This window comes from Corvus cornix, chromosome 12 (genome assembly GCF_000738735.6).
Source record: "Corvus cornix cornix isolate S_Up_H32 chromosome 12, ASM73873v5, whole genome shotgun sequence".
Classification (NCBI taxonomy): domain Eukaryota; kingdom Metazoa; phylum Chordata; class Aves; order Passeriformes; family Corvidae; genus Corvus; species Corvus cornix.
This window is the reverse complement of record NC_046342.1, coordinates 19,978,097-19,994,511: the sequence shown is the minus strand read 5'-3', so window position 1 is coordinate 19,994,511 and position 16,415 is coordinate 19,978,097. Positions and strand designations below refer to the sequence as shown.

The following is a 16,415-nucleotide window of genomic DNA, read 5'->3' as shown; positions in this document are numbered from 1 at the left end:
AGAAAAACACGATCACATTTGGTACAACACGACATTCATTACTTCCGCAGCGCTTTCTGGAGGGAGGACGGGCGTTGCCTACCTGCCTCTCTGGAAATTTGCATGAAGGACTCGACTCCTTTTTCTCCATAATTCCCTTCAGATGCCAAAGTGGATACATAATTCCATCCCAAAGCTTTCACAATGTCCACCATTGCTTGTGCTTGGAAGGAATCTGGAGGAACCACCCGTGAGAAGAAATCATAGCGCCTGTCATCGCTCAACTCTGGTGCAGTTGAGGCATAACTGATTTGTGGGATCTGTAGAAAAAAACAATTTCTGATAAATACACACATTCACATACTCATGGCACTTCTTGCAGCAGCAGCCAAAGCACTTGGCTTCAGCTGAGCTTTGGCTTCGCTGTATCCAGCTGCATTTCTCCACCACGTTCCTTTACAACGTCCAAGCCAAAGGAACAATCCTTTCATTGGCTTCGAGTTACCCAAATAAAAATTGTGAATCAATTGAAGACAACTCTGTATGTGCCCATCCATCATTCTTTCCTTCAAGGCAATCAAATACAGCACACAAATCATTTTAATCACTGCCCTTGTCCTGGTGTTCTGGTTTTACCAGGATTTGGGATCCTGTGTAAAGTGAGGTTAACTCTAAACCTGCCACCGCTGGCTGAAAGCCAGGAAGACCCTGCCTCAGCCTTTGGAGGATGGAGGCTCCAGACTTAAGGAAAAGTAGGTTTGTTTTTTATTCTTTCTGATGAAGAACAGTGTGGAGGTTGCTGAGCATGGACATCTCTGTCCCACAGACACAGCCTGGGCACGATTCAGCTCTGCCCCCAAAAAGCAGCCCCTGCTTTTCCTCCTCTCAGCAGAGTGTGAAGGAGTCTGACAGTGACTTTTGCAACAGAGAGCACAACAGTGTTCAGGGCTGTTCTCCCCCGGTTACCAAGGGCCCTGAGCAGTTACTGAGCTGACAGGATGTTAATCCCCAAGCCCATTATGCAATTGTTTCAGTAACAGTCTGGGACTGCTCCTTAGATTAAGGAACCTGCCATAATTCTCACTTGAGATGCCACAGAGGGGAAAGAAGAGATTTGCAATCCACACAAACATGATTGTATATAACGATCTGAGCCGTGCAGCCTGAGCAAAGGGCAGCCCTCTGTGCCTCAGCACCAGCATCTTCTGCACTCTCACATTTGGTCTCTGCACAGCATTCTATGAGTATTTATTATTCTACAAGTATTTATCAGCTCTCCTGCCTCCTCAGAAAAATAAACACTGTATTTCCCCAGGATCAACACTGCAAAGGGCTCAGTACCTTTGGTTCCAGAGAGCAGGGGCAGGGGAGAGCAAATTTCCCCAGAATTAACATTATATCTACACAGGCATTTACAACCCCCGGAGCAGAGGAAAAGCAGACACTGAAAGCCAAATTGCTGCTGGAGAGCCAGAAGAGTGAACAGAGAAGTGAACTTTGCATGGAAAAAATTTTAACTACCCCAACAGCTGCAATTCAACCTAAACAAACACAAACTTCCACAGAACCCTAAAATCCCTGGAGCTGGAAGGGATCCCCAAGGATCATCAGTGCCACCCCTGGCCCTGCACACACCCCAACAATCCCACCCTGAGCCTGACCTGGAGCTCCCTCCCCGGGTGCTGATCCCTCACCCCAGCTGCTGCAGAGCACAGAAACTGCTGGGCATCCTGGCCAGCAAAATGAGGAAAATTCTAATTTGTCCCTGCTCCAGCTGCTGCTGTAGCCAGTGCCTGGTGACCTTTCTGTGGACACTTGACCAGTCACCCACCACTACACAGAAAGCACCCAGCACTCACCCCAGCCCCACACAGAGCAGTGCTGACACAGCCAAGTGCTGCTTTTTGCAATTATAATAAAAGTCAGGCTGAAATATCCATTTTTATCTGCGGCAACTCTTTGTATTCCAACTTGCCAACAACTGCTTTTTCAACTAAAAATCAAAAGGAGCCCATTCTGCACTTTTACAACAACCAAAGCTTCTACAGAGTTTGCTGCATTGCTTATATTCCTTAGGAGACTTTTTGGACTTTAAATCTTTTTCCACTGTTCATAAAATATTCACTACTGCTGGCTGCTTCAATAACTTGGAGTATAAAAAGCAGATATTAGGGGTTTTACCAACGTTTCTTACAGGGCATCTAAAAGCAACATAAAGTCATATATGTGCCAAGTAGAATTTTCCTCACGTTTTGTGTGAATACAGGGAGGAGAGTCCTTCAGTGGGTGTGCCAGGGACTGCAGCCACCACAGTTCCACCCTGCCCTGGGAGTCAGAGCACGCTGCAGACACCTACAAACAACACTTTCTCCTCCTGCCCAGCTTCCCATACACACCAGCAGCGTCCCACACCAGATGTCCAAACTGGGCACCCACGTGCACCAGCTAAAATCTAACTGCTGCTCACCAGGGAGCTCCACACAGGCACCTCCAGCTCCTGCCAGCACTGAAGTGCACTTGAAAATAAAACCAGATTGCCCCAGGTCAGCAAGACCCAGCCCAGGCTGGGCAATGTCCCTGTTCTCTGTCCCCAGTGATGCTGCAGGTGGTGTCACTGTGCAAGGAGGATGAGCAGGGCCAAGGGAGAAGCAGAGAGTTTTAAATCAGGTTGCTCTGTTGAGGGTTTTTTGATTATCCAGATCAATATTTTCTGCCTCTTCACTGACTTATTTTTCTTTCATTTGGGTAAAAATCTGTTCTTTATCATCAATTCAAAACTGGAGTTGAAAGAAGCAAGATTTCTCTTCCATCACATTCTTCCTATTTTCTGTTCTGAGACACCAGGAAGCTCCAGAAAATCACAGTGTGCTCTCCAAAAGGCTCCAACACCTTGGCAGAAGGGCTGGGATCCATAAAGCCCCAGGGACCCCAATCTCCTGGCCCTGCCCCAGCACACACTCCCAGCTGCCTCTGCCTCCAGCAGCACAGCAAGAGCTGAGCTGGAGCTTTCTGCAGGACACTGCGGTGCTGGCAGGCCAGGGAGCATCTCATGGACGTGGGAAGCAGATTTGCCTCAAGTTGCTGTGTTTGCAGGACCATGGCAAACACCACACTCAGGAGTTTCACATGTGGATTGCCTGGCTGATGTTCTGATTACAGCAAGAGGCAATGATTAATACTGGGAACGCTGTCTTAGTCAGTGATTAATTAATGTTAATTCATTTTTAACATTGACCATTATTCTTCATTTATTTCATTTTCTTTGGCTAATGAAGAGCTGTCTCTGGGTCCCACTTGTTGTCTTGCTTGCAAAGCAGCTCCTGTTTGAGAGCAGCTGCACCAAGAGCAGCAGCACAAACACACCAAAGAGCAAGGAGCCTCCTCAGCCTCTCCTTCCAACATCCAACATCCTCCAACAGCACATTTGGAACAGTTCATTTCAGAGCAAAACCCCACTGAACTACAAACTTGCTGTTCCAATTTCTCATTTCAAACTCATTTTGCATTATTATCCGATCCCATATCCTCCTCCTCTCCCTGTTCAACACACCGTTTTTCCAAGAAAAATGACAGAATGTGGCGAGTTCCTCACCAAAGCCAAGTATCTCGGCCTGGAACACACAAGCCCCAGTTCCAGAGCACAAACCAACCCTCCCCGAGGCTGCAGGAGCTGCCAAACCCTGGCCTGCCTGCCCACCTCTGACCTCTACCCAAGATTCACCCCCAGGCCAAGCAAAGCACCCAAACCACAAACAATTATTGCTGCTGTGCTGCCTCCAGTGGGATTGAGCTCAGCTCCACCTCCCCAGTCACTTATTAAAAGATTAAGGAAATGGTGCGCCTGAACCCACCTCACCAAGTGACAGCAGCCAGGAAACTTCAGAAAAGGCAATTTCCCTGAGGACCTGGTGCAATTATGATAATGCAGGAGTGCACCTATTGAGATACTAATGAGCTTCTACCAAGGCAATATTAAGTTCACAGTTTGCTGCATTTTTACTTCAATTTCCTATTAAGTTTTATTGATATGGTTTCCTGACAATAGGAAAACCTCACCCTGCTCTGGCAGAGCCTCTGGAACCCATCACATCTGGCAGGGCAGTGTCAGGCTACAAAAACTGCAAATCCCTCCCAACAACCCAACTTCACAAAAATGAGGTGCCTGAAGACTGCACTCGGCTGCAAAACTCTTTGGAGTGAACTGATGGATGAGTAACAGCCTGGGATTCATTCAGGGCTTGGGTTTTATTCATGTAGGAATTTATCCCGTCAGGATTTAATCATCAGTTAGCACAGCCCCTCTTTGTTCCCCATCCACTTCTCAAATTGCAGAACAAGCAGCTCCAGCACCCTCAGCTGCAGAGAATTGGTTCCATTGTCTCGAACTCAAGTTGTCTGAAGTTTCTCCCTGGCTGTTTTCTCTGAGCAAAACTCCTCCAGACTCTTCTGATTCTCACTTTGCCTTCCGAACGGGAAGGAAATCTGGCAGGAAGTTTTAGAAATCCAGACATCCAGGGAAAGGTGTCCCTGCCCTTGGCAGGGGGTTGAACAGACCTTTAAGGTCCCTTGGAACCCAAACCATGCTGCGATTCCATGGAAATTTTAGCCAACATACCAAATAAGACCAGAGCATGGCTAAAAGCTTGCAGAGCTGACAGGAATGACTCTTCCTGCTGTTTTCCAGTGCCTGGAACTCGAGTTCCCCATTTCCTCGGGAGCTGCCAGCCCTGGGGTGGTGCCCACAGTCCCCAGCCACAGGGGCACAGCACAGAGAATATCTCGGCCTCCTGCTCCCCTCCTGCCCAGCCCTGCCAGCAACCAAACCCTGGGAGGATTCTCCCAAGGTGTCCATCAAGCAGCAGTGCCCTCTCGCTGCCCTGGAAGGTCCCTATGGAAACCACCATTACTGCAAGTTTTGCTCCAGGGCTCTTAAAAGACCTGGGAATAGCATTCCCAGTAGCCCTGGGTAATGATGAGAACAAAGCCTTCTCTAAAGCACTTGGATGATCCCTCCTTACCACGACGTTTTAGGATGAAGCACTTTGAGGTGGTTTTCACACTCAAGAATCAAATGTTGCCAATGAGAAAATGAGGAAGAACAATTAAGGAAGTTTTCATGTAAATCCATTTTAGGAGCAACAGAAAATATTTCTGTGCAGCTGTGCTGAAGGTGTTCAGAGATGACAAACCTGTTGCTGAGTACAGAAGTCACACCACGAGCAAAGTCTGAGCAGTGAACAGGAGCAGCACACCCAGAGAAGGACATTTTCACACCATTCACTCATGTACAGTTCCCCTCAGTTTCTCTCTGTTTACCAATCACTAAAGCCCCCAGTGTTGGCCCTGTTTGCCCCCATCACCCCCTCTCCCCTGCCACCCCACAGGGAATTCCTGATGATGCCTTAGGGAGCAGCACAACCGCCTGGCAGGGAACTGGCTCGGTGTTTCACAGGGCACAGGGACACAGACATGAACAACACCAAGTGCAAAGGAGAAGCTGAGTCTGGGGGAGACAAAGTGCATTTAATTAACCAGAAATGTCTTCAAGAGCAACGAAAGGAACACTGAGAAAATAAACCCAGAGATGGTTCATGTACATGAACTTTGCTTATACCTACACTGGCTCATTCCAGCAATCCTCCCAGGCTGGGTGAGCTCCATCTCCTCTCCTTGACCAGCATTAGGATTAAGCAGCCACGGTGCTGCTCAGCAACACCCTTTAAAATTCCCAACTCCTCATGACCATTATTATAAAGGATGGAGTCCATTACTGAAACAAACACTTCAAAGCTACTTTGGGTTTCTCAAACAACTGTCTTTCTAACTGAACACATTTCTTTTTAATTAATTTCAAACCTGGAAAGAGCCCATTTCCAGGCACATAAATCAATCCTCATCCCCACCACAACTGTCATGGCACTAAGGTGGAGAGACATCCTGAGTGATATTGGCAAGCTGGGAGTCTTTTCCATATCTACAAGGTCTCTCCTGCTTCCTTTATTCTAGAGTGAGAAAGCACTCCTGAAAAAATAATTGTAGCAATTAAGGGAACAATAATTACAGCAATTAGTATTGTCCACATGGCTCATGGGAGCACTTTACCAGCTCAGAAAGCAGGAAAAAAAAAATCATAAACACCCAGTAAAATGAGATGTGTCCATAAATATGAGATATCCTGTATTTCATTTGATGACCTGTGCCTGGACCAAGGTCTGCTTGTGACAGTGATGAGCTTATGGCATAGATTGCTTTTTTATAGAAAAACAGGGGGTGATTTCTTAGCTTTTAAATGCTGAAAGAACCTTGGACACACGACTTGAAACCAGGACCCAAAATTGTAATGAAAATTAGTCACAGCACAAAAATAAGCATCTTACCCCCTTCTAAAACTGTGGATAAAACTGTCTTTGAATAAACAAGGACATAACCCCTGTCTCAACAAGTTCACATATTGGGGGTTAGGACTTGGCCATTTATACTTTCTTAGGAGTCCATTATTTACTGGAATGCTTTACTTTCCATCCCTGGCAGTGCCCAAGGCCAGGCTGGACATTGGGGCTTGGAGCAGCCTGGGACAGTGGAAGGTGTCCCTGCCCATGGCAGGGGTGGCACTGGGTGGGCTTTGAGGTCCCCTCCAACCCAAACCAGTCTGGGATTCTGTGATTCTTTTCCACTGGCAAAAAGCATTCTTTAGAGTCCAGCTCCTTTGAGCTGGGCTGGTGAACCAGTTCAAAGCGTTCCTGATACTTTAAAATAATTCGCTGAAAGCTGTGGACGAGGCTGTGCCAGGCAGCAGAGCTCCCAGGGCACTGCTGAGACAGAAATAGAGCACCTGGGAGGAGGCAGGGCAGGCTCCAAGCCCCCTGTCCAGGCACACACGGGCTCAGAAATAGGTGAGGCCCATGAGGAATTCAGCTGCTCTCTCCCTGCCCTCAGAGAATGATGAAATCAAGCTCCCCACCAGTGCTGCATCTCGGACACAGAGCTCCCTGCATATGGAACACTGCTTTAGGAGATGAAAATCTGTTCTCTGAGCACCAAAGCCAGCGTGTTCCTCACCATTCCCTCCCTGCTGTGTTCCAGCACACCCACAGCACTGCAAAAATAGGCTCCTCTTGTGTGCAGGTATTATTTGTGTTTGCAAGCCCAGCCCTCACCATCTGAATTGCTAATTGCTCCAGTAAATTGCCATACCCTGGGACTTACTCTGTTTAAAAAAACCTCCTCGAAAAGTATGTCCAGAAAGCAGTATTTGAATTTCTAGTGACATGGAAAAAGAGTTTTAGATACACACTTGCCTAATCTGTGTGTGCAAATTCCTCTTTGCTGTGTTTATGTAATCACCAAGATCCTGAGTGAGCACATCTCAGAAGTAAAATTAACTGGTATTTATATTGCTCCCATTTTAATTTATCTTGGTTTATCTGCATTGTGATTCAGTAATATTGGAGCAAAAATCTAATCTATAATTGTTAATTACTATTTCTAAGCCCTTGATCAATAATCACCCTTCTTGGAGGGGAGGCTCCTTGAAGTCACCACCTCCCCCAGCCCTTGGCAGGGCAGAGGTGCCCTTGCTCAGCCCCGAGCAGGCAGGACAAGGCACAAACACTGTGACACACATGCAGGAGCCACAATGTTCCCTGCATGCCACAACAAACACATCCAGGCACAGAGAACCTCTCCCATCCCCAAAGAGGGATGTTTATCTCCTGCACCAGAGGGATTATTGATACTGAAGGCAAAGGCACAGGTACAGGTATGACACTTCCCTATTTAATATTTTAAAGTGAAATATTCAGCTTGTTAAGAATTTTAGCTGGCTTGCCCATAAAGCAGCATGGCAATAAAGCCTTCCTGGTTTGCAGATCCTGGGGATGAGCTATGGCCAGCACAGCACTTGGGATTTTACAGCACTGAGTAGAATACTCCTCCTAGGATGCATCAGTTAAAACATCAGTGCTGATGGCCCATCCACTGCAATGCAAGAATGCACAGCTCTTCGTATTTTAGCTCCAGCCCTGATAGACTGAGAGCTGGAGAGTGATATTAAACTAATAGATGGTACTTTGCTAGAGGCAAATTGAAATCTTAACAAAGCTTCAAAGGATCTTGGCTATTAGGAGCCAATTCTTGAAGCCAATTTTGAGCTGAACTCGTGTAAGGTGATGAGAGCACGGGGACCCTGCAGCCCTTTAATGGGCCTGCTTTTGGGATCAGGTGCTGCACCCAGGCTGCTTATGCAGCAAGGCTCTGCTCAGCCTCCTGCTCGGACTCAGATCCAGCCTACGAATAACACACAGGGATATTCTGTCACTCTGATCCCATGACACAGCACAAGGTCACAGAATCACAGAGATATTGTATGGAGGAGAGAAGGAACAAGAGAGACACGTTCTGTGTTCTCGGAGTTTGTGCTGAGCCCAAATCTACCTCTGGGGCTGTTGCCTCCTACCACAACCTGAGGAAGCACAGGCACCACCTCCAGCAGACAGAACAGACAGTGGGATTTAGAAGGGAACAAACCAAGGTCTGGCCACCCAATGCTACAGAAAACCAAAGAACTTGTGCCAAAAATGCAAAAATGCAGCTGTATTTGCAGCCCACTGCTAAGACCAAGATTAATGGTTGCCCAGCACCCTCAGGGCTTGGGAATGGAAAGGATGTTGTGGTCCCATTTTAGAAGGGCTGACATAAGGATTTTCACATATGGACAGTCTCGTCCTTGTGTTGCTCCCTCCATCCCCATGTCCTTGACAGGACAAGAAGAGCTTTAAGCTGAGAGGTGGCAGATTTAGATGGTGAGGCCCTGGCACAGGGTGCCCAGAGCAGCTGGGGCTGCCCCTGGATCCCTGGCAGTGCCCAAGGCCAGGCTGGACATTGGGGCTTGGAGCAGCCTGGGACAGTGGGAGGTGTCCCTGCCCATGGCAGGGGTGGCACTGGGTGGGCTTTGAGGTCCCCTCCAACCCAAACCAGTCTGGGATTCTGTGACCATTCTACGCACAATGGAGGGACATGAAGGGCACATCTGCCTCTCCCACGGCCTGAACACACCCTGCAATGTCTTCTGGATGCCAAAAAATATTCCCATTCTCTGGTGTTCAGAGTTACACCAATCAGGGCATTCTCAGCAGGGTCCTGTCACCTTCCAAAGTGCTGAACACAGAATCAGGGTCCATACACTCAGTTACGGGACTGGTAGCACTGGGTAGATTTGTTTTCATCTCCTTCCACGTGCACCATTCCCATATCCCTACCTGCATTCCCAAAACCTGAGAAGCCACTCTCTGTGAGGAGGCAGAGAAGCAATGTATGGACACCAAACACACACAGAAGCACAAATGTTCTTGCAGCAATTGGAGCTTCCACATCCAAATATGGACTCACCAATTCTAATTCTTCTGAAAATAAATCAGAAGCAGAATATAAACAGAGTGAAGCAGCTTTTATGTTTTATTTATGTGTACACATTGCTCCATTCATCCCAAACAGATAATTGAACCTTACATTGTCTATGCATATTTTAAAAGGTTTTTAATCTGCAAGTATAAATCTCATGGATTTTGAAAGTAGCCTGATAAAGACACCACCAGTAACGACTTATTCAGCAGCCAGGCTGAGACAGAAAATGTTCTCGGTGGCAGAACACAGTTTTGTGAAAGTAATCCACAGACACGCAAACCCAGCAGAAACAAATTGCAGTGTGGTACAAGGGGAAACAATCATCCCTCTGAGCCGAGTTATTGGGCTAAATGAGAGCTGTCAAGCTCGGGTTTGAGCATATCTCATAATTGCATTTCTAGGAGGGCATCCATGTTTATGTTGTGGAAAATAAGGCTGTGATTTGAATATTTATTCCTAAATTTTTAATATAGCCAGGAGTCTGACAGCCAAGGAGAATAAAGCCTCTGGCCATCCTGCCCTGACAGAGTAACACATTCAAAATCTGGAAATACAGATTTAGCTACATGAAGCGGTTATTTCTAATTTCAGTGTAAAGTTAAACTTTGGGCAAGCAGCTCAATACCACAAGGAGCAAAACTGAGTTCCTGTGAACGACTTCCACTGAACAGATATTGCAAAAGTAGGAGTCTGTTCTCATTAAAATGTCCCAAGAGGTCTCACGTTAAGGGAGAGGCTCAGATAATGTGATCTCCTCCAGCTCCCCTCCCTGGATCCTCTAACACCCCCAAGAGTACCAGCTGCATTTCAAGCAGTAAATGATGTTTTAAACAGGGTTTCTGGAGCTCATTTCCCTCCGTGCAATATTGGAAGTATTTCTGACTTTAAAAATGTGTCAAATAATAAAAACCCCTGGGTTTTTAATGTGCTCACACACTGTGGTTGACTGAACGGTTCTGCTTGAGCTTAAACTGTCTTGGTTCAGATTGGCACTTTATTAAAAGCTTGAGGCAAGGGGAAAGCTGTGAATTATAAAGAATATGTGTAAGCTGCTGTCTGACCTCCCTGCAGCCCTGGTCACTCACACCTACGAGCCTCAACAGGTTGTCCCACCTCTTCCTTCCACCCTGAGGTCTTTCTGCATCCGGCGGCTGAAGCTCAGGGTGAGACGTGGTCACGTAACTCCAGCTGGAGATGACGAACCAGGAGCTATAAAATTAATCCAAATTTATGAGCAGAGCCACAAACCTCCTCAGCCTGCCCTTACGGGAACAGCATCACTGCTGCCAGCATCCCAGTGACGTCAAGGAGATAAATTCCCCCTGAGCCCGAGGCCTCCTGATGGGCCCGTGACGCTGCACACGCTGGCAGGGAGGGTGGGACCTGCAGAGAGCCACGTGTGGGAACGAGGGGGGCCAGAAACCTGTCACAGCTATAGATTAACAGCTTGAACATCATCCAGGTGTGTGATACTGTCATCAGTCCGGGTGGGACAATGCACAGAGCTGATTATCCTGGGTCTGCGTAGACAGGCGAGTTTGACTTCCTGGTGTAAACTGATTCCAGAGACGTGGCACAGCCTAAATGAACTCAAGGATAAAATCTACATCATGCATTCTTATTTTCCTTTTTCTACCAACACAAATCATCTTCTTTTACATGATGAAACGCAGAACAGCATTTCAGAGCATCTGTGCTGCACTGAGGCAGCACATCCAGCACAGAGCTCTGTCCTACAGCGAGGGAAAACCACTGTGTGGACAAGGGCCCAGCTGGGTGTTTTTACCTCATAATCACCACAACTCATGTGCTCAACAGCAAGTTCCTATATGGAATTTGAGCAAACACACGACACAATCGTGTTCTCAGATAAAAAACTATTTGCTTCAGGTAAGAACAGCCTTTAGTTGAGGTGTTCATTGCTGCTGCAGCCACACTCCAGAATATTGGAGTTCACTTCTCCAACTACACCCCTGGCATGTTGTCTGTCTCTCTCTAGTCAAAGTTACCACCTGCTGCAACAAGGATGACTCCACCAGAGAAACACCACTGGGGCTGGAAAAACACTCTAAGACCAAGCCCAACCCTTCCCCAGCCCTGCCAAGGCCATCACTGCCCCATGTCCCCAAGTGCCACATCCACACAGCTTTTAAAGCCCTCCAGGGATGGGGACTCCACCCCTGCCCTGGGCAGCTGTGCCAGGGCTGGACAGCCCTTGCCACGGAGAAATTCCTCCTGATGTTCCACCTGACCCACTCTGGCCCAGCCTGAGGCCGTTCCCTCTCCTCCTGTCCCTGTTCCCTGGGAGCAGAGCCCGACCCCCCCGGCTGCCCCCTCCTGTCAGGGACTTGTGCAGAGCCACAAGGTCCCCCCTGAGCCTCCTTTGCTCCAGACTCAGCCCCTTCCCCAGCTCCCTCAGGAATTCTCCAGCCCCTCCCCAGCTCCATTCCCTTCCCTGGACACGCTCCAGCCCCTCCAGGTCTCCCTTGCACCGAGGGAGAAGCAGCGACTGCCAGGAGGGGCTCAGAGAGGACAAATTGTTCCACTTCCCCTTCATCATCTGCAAGGTCAAAAATTTCCTCCTTTGGATCCCAGGCATTTAATATTCCTTCAGAACATGTGGGAGGCACAGCTGACCCGGGCGTGGGGATGGTTTCACCAGGGACACTGAGGGATTATATTTAGACTGCCTTTGATTTCATATTTCTTTAATCCAAAATAAACATTATCACAAGTAAAAAGGCCTGTTGTGTCCTCGAGCATCAGAAACAGAACAAGGTCCTTCAGGACACAGACTCTGGGTATAAAGGAGAGTGAGAAAATGCAGTGAGGAGAGATGTGAGGGAGAATGGATTGTCATTATGGGAGAAATCTGCATTTGACATTTCTTCCACTACATATCCAAAAGTTATAGGGTATAATGAAGTTCCAGTGAATATCTATACCTTTTATTTCCTTATATTTCATCTCTGGCCTTTTACAAAGTGCATTATCACCATGTAATTCTACAGATATCTAAATATTTCTGCATTATTACAGGAAAAAACACAAGGCAATCACACTTTTACCTTCCTGGTTTTCTTCACCTCAACATTAAGCTTGCCAGCTAAATAATTACATTTCTTCTTATCTAACTTGTGGGAAAACAAATTTAATAACAGAAATACAGCCAGAAAGATGAATACTTAGGGGAGAATAATTTTCAGACTTAAACTTCACAAGCTCAATAGATTATTCTGGACACTGGATAATTACTCTGCATGTCTTTATCACAAAAGTGCCCAGACATTCTAATTAATCCAAATTACTTTCTAAGGGCCATGTTATTAGACTCATGCAGGAACAGCCAGATATAGAAATATTTTTATTTTTCTAAAGGTCTCTAACAGCTCAGTTCTTCAGCACCCTGATGAATACCACACCAGAGCAGCTCCTTCCCTTGCCTGGGGCCAGCCCAGAGCCAGGAGAGGAGCCCCATGAATCCTGACCAACAGGAAACCTGCAGGAAAAGCTGCCCAGCCTGATCAGGGTCTTCCTTAAAAGAGAAAAGTGTCGAGTGCTGATTTCACCAACAGCACCGACCCCAGCCCACAGCCCGTGTCCATGATAAAACTGATCCTAAGCCACACCAACAGCCACTTCCACTGACTGAACCAACCTTTCCCATCCTCACCTGCCTTCCTCTTACTTTTGCAATGTTATTTCATCATTAGCTCAATTTTCAGTCACTAAAAGAGGCTCACAATTCTCCATCAAGTGTCCTTTGGAAGTTCCATGTGTCAAACGTGGTGTAAATTGCTGTCAGTGTTCAGTAAATGGGATGTTCAACTGTTCATCAAAGAAAACATCTGGGCTTGGTGCACACCTCAAGTAAACCAGGTGTGTGTTGTTTTCTCTCCTGAGAGCAGAACTGTTACTGCAGACCTAACCTGTTATACCTGCCATGGTGCACAGAGCTGGCCTCATTTATCGCTTGAAGTGAAAAGAGTAGAAAATAAAGAGCAAATGAAGCCACTCGCACTCAGGTTCCAAAACACATTCAAACCAAACTTGATGGTTTCTCCCTGCAATTCCTTTAGCAGAAAAAAAAAAAAATCCAGGTGCTCTGGAAATGTGAATGGCAGCTGGAGGAGCCTCCCATCAAAATCTGGAACAGCTTTGTCCTCAACAGCCTGAGGACCTGGGCTCTGTGGCTCTCTCGGCAGCACCTACAAGCTGGCTTCCAGCTCCAAGAGATCAAACTAAAGGGTTCCCTGGCAGCCCTGCTTCCCTAACCTTCCTTCCCATGTCTGACTCCCAGTGCCGAGGATTTTGCTGGCAGCTCTGTCTGGAGCTCCATCAGGTTCTCCAGCTGGTCCATGCACAGGGCAGATGAAAGCGATTGCTCTGACCCTGGAAAGCCCTGAAGATAAAACGTACAGAACCCATTTCTGGAAAGCACTAAATATTTCAAGATCCCTGCTCTGTGTAAAGGCTGCTAATGCTGGGAGTGCTTGGAACTGCTGAGGGATTGATCCTGCAAGGGGCTTGTGCACGGAGCCAGCAGAGCAGAACAACCTGTTTACCTTCAGGAGCCACATGAAGCGAGGCAGCGATGGAGGCAGAGCCCAGCAGCAGCTGCAGGCAAGAAGGGATGATGTGAGATCATGTGCTTTCCTTTCATGAAAGAAAACTGTACGTGGAGCATCACATCCTCAGCTGGTGCCAACTGCCATGGGCCTCAATGGAGCTCCACAACATCCCACAGCTGGAAGAGCTGATGCACAAAATTAACACGGCAATGAATGGCTCTGCAAACACTCCTGCATCTGTATTTATCACATTAGAATGAGCACCATGGCTCTGGAGATCACCTCATGTTTATGCATGCGCAGTTTAGACCCTAAATCACCGCTTTTTTTTTTTTTTTACTTCTCACTGAATAGCTATTTCTGAAAGGAAGTTTATGCAGAATGTCGGGTGTCGGATCATTTTGAACAACTGACTCTAACAGGTCCTCATCAGCTCTCCCTGAACAAATGGAGCCGTGCCGGAAGAGCCGTGGGAAGGGCGCTCGTTGGGATGCGGTGATGGGATGGGATGTCCCCCATCAGTCCCTGACCAGCAGGGCCATCCCAGCACAGCAGCCTCGCTGACGGGAATCAGCCAAGCCCCACGACCCGGCTTACAGGAGCCTGGAGCCACCGCAGGGCTGCAGCTCCCTGCAAGAACAGATTGGCCCTTCGGCCCCATTCCACAAACCCGGGAGAGGGGGGAGAGGAGAGGACGGGGAGAAGGGGGAGTGAGAAGGGGTCTTTACTCTCCACTTGAAAATATTTTGAGAATTTGAAAGAAAGCAGCACCTCCAGGAACGCTAAATGCTAGTGTGAGCTTTCCCAGGCAAGCCGGGGCTGTCTCATCTCGCTGTGATAGCCAGAATCAAACCCAAGTGACAAATGAAACCCCAGACATTGCTCCAAACGCTTGGCACACGTTTTGCACCTCCCGCTCCCCCTCCGTGGCACAACAGCATTTTATGGGCATGCTGGAGGCTTTTGAAATGCCACCCCCTTACCCTCAGATCTCACGAGTGTCTGTCAGAGCCCTCGCTGCCAGCTTTAGAAATGAGCACACGGGGTTTCTTTCCTTCTCCTTCATTACATCTTTTTTCAACTCCCTTCCCTCCAGTTATTTATTCCTCTGGAGGGCAAAAGCACGGCGCAGAGGAACGAGCCCCCTGTGCATTCTTCATCAAGATCTGCAGACTCGCTGCTAATTACTGCAGTGGCAGCTCTGCCCTGCCTCGGCTCGGAGGATGGAGCTCGGCAGGTTGTGCTAACCCTGCAGTTTGCCCAGGCTCTGCAGCATGCCGGCTCTGGAGCCCAGGAGCACAGGAATGGTTTTTTGAAACGCTGTGTTCTGGTATCACAAGCAACCAACAGGAAAATTAGCATTGTAAAATGGCAACCTCATTTAGATAAGCACCATGTGAATCCATCTAATTTGTATACAGAGTCATTATATGGTCACAGCCGAGTGACTCAAGCCTCTTTCTCTTCCCCCCGCTCCTAAACACCAGAGCTCCGGGAGTGCCCTGAGTTAGCTGAGCCTTGCTGCCAGCACTAAAGAGCAGGAGCATCACTGTCCCTGGCCGGGGAGTGGCAGTGGCAGTGTGGGGGCAGCAGCTCTGCCCCGTGCCCCAGCAGCCATTCCCCCATTGCCCAGGGTGCTGCCACCTCCCTGGGCTCCAAACCTTCACCGATCCCCCCACATCCCTCACCCAGCTGCTCACGGGGCTTTTCTGGAGCTGCAGAACGGGTGTGAGCCCCTCTCCACTATCACAGCACCTACCCCAGACACTCCTCGGGCAGTAGGTGACACCTGTGGGCACAGGCAGGACCTCCCCGGAGTGGCACAGGTGCCACACACCCTCGGCTGCACAGCTGGCAGCTGGTGGGGTCCCTGCCCCACTCCCCGTGCTCCCCACTCGGCCCTTGGGAACAAATGTGGAGCCACACCATTTGTGGGGTTTGTCTTCCTGCAGACTTTTCCATAGGCAGAAATGCCAGAAGATTTTAACATCCATTCTGACAGCTTAGAAATCACCATGTTTAATAACAGAAAGCTGACAGGGAAACTCGATAAACAGAAATCCTTTCCACTTCCATACTGTCCTGGTCCATCTGCATTATCCCAGACATGCAGGAGATTTGTATCTATCCCGGTGCTTACACCAATTCTATCACCATGGCATCCCAGAGCTCTCAACTCTTTAAAAATAGAACTAATAGCATTTTCTCCTTATTTCTTCCTTCCAGGCTTTCAAGAAGCATGCTGGAATCCTTTACGGCTTTATTTTATTTATTCCTTTGTTTGTGAAAGAGGCTGAGCGAAGCACATCACTTACCTTTCTGCCAAGGAAAGGGAAAGAAAAACGAGGGGCAGTGGAAAGGCATTTAAAAGGATTGTCTGTGTTGCTGTAGGGTCCCAGCACCTGTGGGTGCTCACACATCCCTGGGGGCTGGTTCCTCACCCCACTCCAGCTCCAGACTGCG

The 16,415-nt window shown here is 48.1% G+C and overlaps 1 protein-coding gene across 5 annotated transcripts in view; it reads right to left on the bottom strand.

Annotated features, from left to right (window-relative positions):
* GRM7 (glutamate metabotropic receptor 7) overlaps positions 1-16,415 on the bottom strand; it is a 206,588-nt gene that overhangs the window by 126,478 nt on the left and 63,695 nt on the right. For all 5 annotated transcript variants that reach the window (XM_039558869.1, XM_039558870.1, XM_039558871.1 and 2 more), the window contains exon 2: positions 83-299. In XM_039558869.1, coding sequence (XP_039414803.1) covers positions 83-299 — 217 coding nt within the window. The remainder of the gene's footprint in view (positions 1-82; positions 300-16,415) is intronic.